General features: G+C 35.5%; 1 protein-coding gene across 1 annotated transcript; it reads left to right on the top strand.

The window, feature by feature from the left end:
• The first annotated feature begins 2,647 nt into the window (after positions 1 to 2,647).
• Positions 2,648 to 5,320, top strand: LOC127496867 (uncharacterized). Its single transcript, XM_051864758.1, has 6 exons — positions 2,648 to 2,724; positions 3,040 to 3,116; positions 3,585 to 3,882; positions 3,985 to 4,139; positions 4,352 to 4,634; positions 4,851 to 5,320. Exons 2-6 carry the CDS (start codon positions 3,044 to 3,046, stop codon positions 4,996 to 4,998), a joined length of 957 nt encoding a protein of 318 aa, XP_051720718.1. The 5' UTR covers positions 2,648 to 2,724; positions 3,040 to 3,043; the 3' UTR covers positions 4,999 to 5,320.
• The last annotated feature ends 138 nt before the right edge of the window (positions 5,321 to 5,458 follow it).

A 5,458-nucleotide genomic window follows, 5' to 3' on the forward strand; every position in this document is an offset into this window, starting at 1 on the left:
ATGTTTCACATTGTCCACAGCCCAAGATCTGCATTGTTGGCACCATTGAAATCAACATTTGGCACTGGCATGCGTGACCAAAGTTTTGGCTGTAGCAGCCCGACCATGAATATTGACTCTGTAAAGCTCCCGACAAACAGTTTTGGTGGAAACAGGAGAGTCGAGGTACGCATTTAATTCTGCAGTAAGTTGAGCAGCTGTGGTTATATGTTTTTTGGATACAATCCTGGTTAGTACCTGGACATCCCTTTCAGACAGCTTCCTCTTGCGTCGACAGTTACTCCTGTTAGATGTAGTTCTTCCTTCGTGGTGGTATGCTGACATTGCCTTTGACACCATAGCTCTTGATACACCACAGAGATGTGCTGTCCTGGTCACAAATGAGCCAGCAAGACACACACCAACAATTTGTCCTCTTTTGAACTCTGATATGTCTTCCATTATGTTGTGAGGATTGCAATATTTTATGTTGTGCTATTTCTCTGCTAATTCAACCTTCACACTTTGCACTTGCTGATGGAACATAAAATCAGTGAAGATTGGCCACAAGGACACGCATATATAGGCATGAAACTTCTAACACGTTTTTCAGTTTAATTGTCCAACCCCTGTACACCATTAAATGTGTCATTAAAAGAAACAAGCGTTATCTTAACTGTCTGCCCCATGTTCTGTCAACTTCTGATAATGCACAGAACCTCACCTGAAACTTACTGATTCACGCATTTGTTCAAAACAGAGAATATGAAACTATTTAAAATTATTCATAGCAAAATAAAATAAAAAGAGCAAAATCTGCTTAAGGCATTTTTTTTTTTTTTTTTTTAGTGCACATAAACTCATAAAACACTAATGTGCCAATGAGCAATTTGAGAAGCTATAAAGGCCCCTTTTCAAGTATACTACTTCTTTAGAAATACAGATAAGATATGGGGATGGAGACAGCAGAGTTTGAAGGTTCAGTTCCAAGGTAAGGTCTGTAAAACTGGCTGTTGTGTAATAGTTCTTTACTATTAAAAACAACAACAGCAACCCATTACTATTATTCAACTGCTATATTTGCAAGTTCCAGTTTCATTCCTTTTCCACAATATTTCTTGAGATATAGTAACTGATTTAATTGCTATGATTTTTGTTTGTCTCATGTAAGTTGGGTTATGTCCATTTAATGGGGTCATATAATGCCAATTTTACAAGATGTAAAATAAGTCTCTGATGTCCCCAGAGTGTATATGTGAAGTTTTAGCTCAAAATACCCCACAAATCATTTTTATAGCATGTTAAATTTTCAGCACCCGGACTCATCTACGACGAAGCCATGCTGTTGTAATAGCTGCAGTATGTGGAGATGCTGCCTTTTGAACTGAACGTTAATAACACTGTGGAAGGTCTCCCTCCTCTTTAGGAGGACACAGCGTCTGTGATTTCCAACAAGAATGTCAAATTTGGACTCGTCTGACCATAGAACACTTTTCCACTTTGAAACAGTCCATTTTAAATAAGCCTTGGACCACAGGACAAAATGGCGCTTCTGGACCATGTTCACATATGGCTTCCTTTTTACATGATAGAGCTTTAGTTGGCATCTGCAGATGGCACGGCGGATTGTGTTTACCGACAGTGGTTTCTGGAAGTATTCCTGGGCCCATTTAGTAATGTCATTGACACAATCATGCCGATGAGTGATGCAGTGTCATCTGGGGGCCCGAAGACCACGGGCATACAATAAAGGTCTTCGGCCCTGTCATTTACGCACAGAGATTTCTCCAGTTTTTCTGAATCTTTTGATGATGTTATGCGCTGTAGATGATGAGATTTGCAAAGCCTTTGCAATTTGACGTTGAGGAACATTGTTTTTAAAGTATTCTACAATCTTTTTACGCACTCTTTCACAGCTCTGCCCATCTTTACTTCTGAGAGACTCTGCCTCTCTAAGACATCCCTTTTAAAGCTAATCATGTTACAGACCTGATATCAATTAACTTAATTAGTTGCTAGATGTTCTCCCAGCTGAATCTTTTCAAAATTTCTTGCTTTTTCAGCCATTTGTTGCCCCCGTGCCAACTTTTTTGAGACCTGTAGCAGACATCAAATTTGAAACGAGCTCATTTAGTGGATAAAAGTGTAAAATTTCTCCGTTTAAACAATTGTTATGTTATCTATGTTCTGTTGTGAATAAAATATTGGCTCATGTGATTTGAAGGTCTTTTAGTTTTCATTTTATTCAAATTTAAAAAACGTCCCAACATTTCCGGAATTCAGGTTGTAGAACTACCTCTACACTACATGAGTTTAAAACAAACTCAAAACCCATCTTTTTTCTCTGGCTTTTAATTGTTGTTAATGTGTGATGTGTCTGGTTTGTTCTGTGCTGTAATTTATGTTGTACATGGTGTTAGTTTGATATACTGTACAGCACTTTGGTCAACAATTGTTGTTTTTAGTGATGCTATATAAATAAAGCTGAGTTGAGTTGAGACAAAAAAACACTGGCCAGAAAACACGCAGACATTTCTGCAAGCTCAACATCTCATAAAATGTATCAGTATTAAACAGATCTCATAAAATTTATCTCAGATGATTTAGATAAAGCATCCACACCTTTAAATGTCTTTTTTTTTTAGCTGACCTTTTTGTTTTTTGTTATATAAAGGGTGATGAGCACATTGTCCATAGAGTGAACTTTGTCTTGTCTTTGGGAGAACCTTAGCTTTTAAGATAAAGGTGAGTCAATTAAACTTGTTAAAAAAAAAAAAAACCCATCAAAATCAATGTCAATGAATTACTGATCATATTATACTTGTCAAAATACGTTTTCATGTGCATGTTATCATTGCATGACATTTTTCCTTAATTATAAATTAAATGAATTCAGTTAATCTAATGACATTTCTCTTAAATCTTAAAACCAACTCTTATGGTAAATCTATTATAAATTGTATTATAAATGATTTCACCATGTCCAAAGACATTGCAAAGAAAGTTTCAGTTTTTTAGAAGCTTGGTATTTTTCTAAACTTATTTACTTCTCACTTGCAGAACAATGGAAATGCACGTGTTTTTCCTGATTTGTATTTTTGCAATGCCTTATTTTACAGACACGACTACAGCTAAAGGTAAAGTTTAAAAATTTACAGTTAGTTTGTTTCAGTAATGCAGACATACCTCATAATAGTATGTTGCCTCCAAACTATTTAGTTAATTGCTTTGTCTTACGTAAATTTTTACATTTTTATAGTTATTTTATAAATAAAGCTTGATAACATGCCTCGCTATAAGGGTAAAATATCCCAAAAGGACTTTGATTTGAATTGTTTTCTCCTTGGAAATAATGATTTTCATTATCTATTAGTATGTGTCTATAAATAATACATGCACATAAAGCTTATTTTTTGATTATAGTGCTTTGTCAATTTCAGCTAAAAATCTCGCTTTATATGGCAAGGCCACACAGTCGGAAGTTGAAATCATTGAAAAAATGAAATATGGTCAAATGTTTTTTTTTTTTTTTAAATGATTATTATTTTGATTTATTCATTTACTTGTTTTTATTACACATTTTGACTATGCTTTATCAATTTTAGGCAAAAATCTTGCTTTATATGGCAAGGCCACACAGTCAGACCTGGTTGGAAATCCTTGGTCAACAAATGGCCATGCCAGTAATGCTATTGATGGAAATCGTGACTCAGATTATGAACATGGATCCTGTACTGCTACTGAAGTGCAAGATGACCCATGGTGGAGGTTAGATTTACTAGACCAGTACGTAGTGACCTCCATAACTATCACCAACAGAAAAGACTGCTGTCCTGAAAGACTTGATGGAGCCGAGATACACATTGGAAACTCTCTGCTGAACAACGGCAACAGCAATCCATTGTAAGAAAACCTTTCAAGAGGAGATTCTCTTAAAGAATGATGTGATGAGGTTACATACTGTATGAAATCAAATATTCTCCATATGCTGTCATTTTTATACAGGGCTGCAAAGATTTCATCCATTCCAGGTGGGAGATCCCTCACTTTCAAATGGAAAAAAGGCATTTCAGGCCGCTACATCAATGTGTTCATACCTGGTCCTACTAAGGTTCTTACTCTCTGCGAGGTTGAGGTTTACGGTTATCCAGCTCCTAATGGTGAGAATATGAACATTTACGATCAGGATTTGATCATTGAGGTACTAATACAAATAAACAATGAAAAGAGAGAAACACTCACTAATCTTTATAGCCAATAACAGAAATTTAATAAAACTTTATTCTTTATTCTTAAAAATCTTCATTTCTAGACTAAGACCAGTCATTTATCCAAAATTATGAATTGATGTGAAACCCATCTGTTGTTGTAGGTGAAAATGTGGCTTTAGGAGGAGTAGCTACACAGAGTTCCGTCTATGGAAATGCCTTTGCATTCAATGCTATTGATGGGAACAAAGATGGTGTTTACAGTCATGGATCCTGTTCCCACAATATGGATGACCTCAATGCCTGGTGGAGACTGGACTTACTGAAAAGGCACATAGTGTTTTCAGTGGTAATTACAAACAGAATAGATGCTGTTACTGAAAGACTAAATGGTGCAGAAATCAGAATTGGAAACAGTCTGGACAACAATGGCAATAATAATCCCAGGTAAATGAATTCTTTATATGACTTTTTAGAGAATTTAGAGAAGTTCTCAGAATTACTGCAGTCTGCAATGTGTCATATAACTTGGTACAATGTCATTTGGATTTTGTACATTTTTGTTTATTTTGTTAATTTGCATTTAACTAGTTTGACTTGATGCAGTTTTGCTTTGACGGTGGTTCAGAGTTTCTCAAGATGCTTAATTCACTCTTTCTTCAGGTGTGCTACGGTCTCTTCCATTCCTGCTGGTTCTTCCTCTTTTGTATGTAATGGGATGGAAGGACGTTACATTAATATTGTTGTTCCAGAACGGAAAGAGTATCTTACACTGTGTGAGGTTGAAGTGTACGGATCACCACTGGATTGAGAAGCACTTAAACAACAGGATGTAAATGAAAAAATGAAAAATAAAAATATTGGTGGCTGTAGGGCTTTACTTTAACCAGACATTTACTGCACCACAGTTTGCAAAACAGCGCATGTAATATTTTAACCCCCTGTACTTTAATGCAGTGCATGCTGCAGAAAGTATTAGACAGATTTGGGTGGCTATTGATCAAAGAGCACTTTTGTAATGTAATGCAGCTGTGAAAATTGTATGTTGTAAAATGAATGATCCTTTTGTTATTACGACTGTAATGTCTTGCAAATGTGTTTGTAAAATACAAAATAAAAAATCATTAAAATTATGCTTTTATGGAAAAATCAAAATAACAGCAAAAGTCACAGGAAAAAACATACAAACTCATACATCCCAAATATAATTGAATAAATAATATACTGCTTTGCAGGGAAATATAAAAGTCTACAGAACTAAGGCGTTTTGC

The sequence above is a fragment of the Ctenopharyngodon idella genome, chromosome 16 (assembly GCF_019924925.1).
Source record: "Ctenopharyngodon idella isolate HZGC_01 chromosome 16, HZGC01, whole genome shotgun sequence".
Taxonomy (NCBI): Eukaryota; Metazoa; Chordata; class Actinopteri; order Cypriniformes; family Xenocyprididae; genus Ctenopharyngodon; species Ctenopharyngodon idella.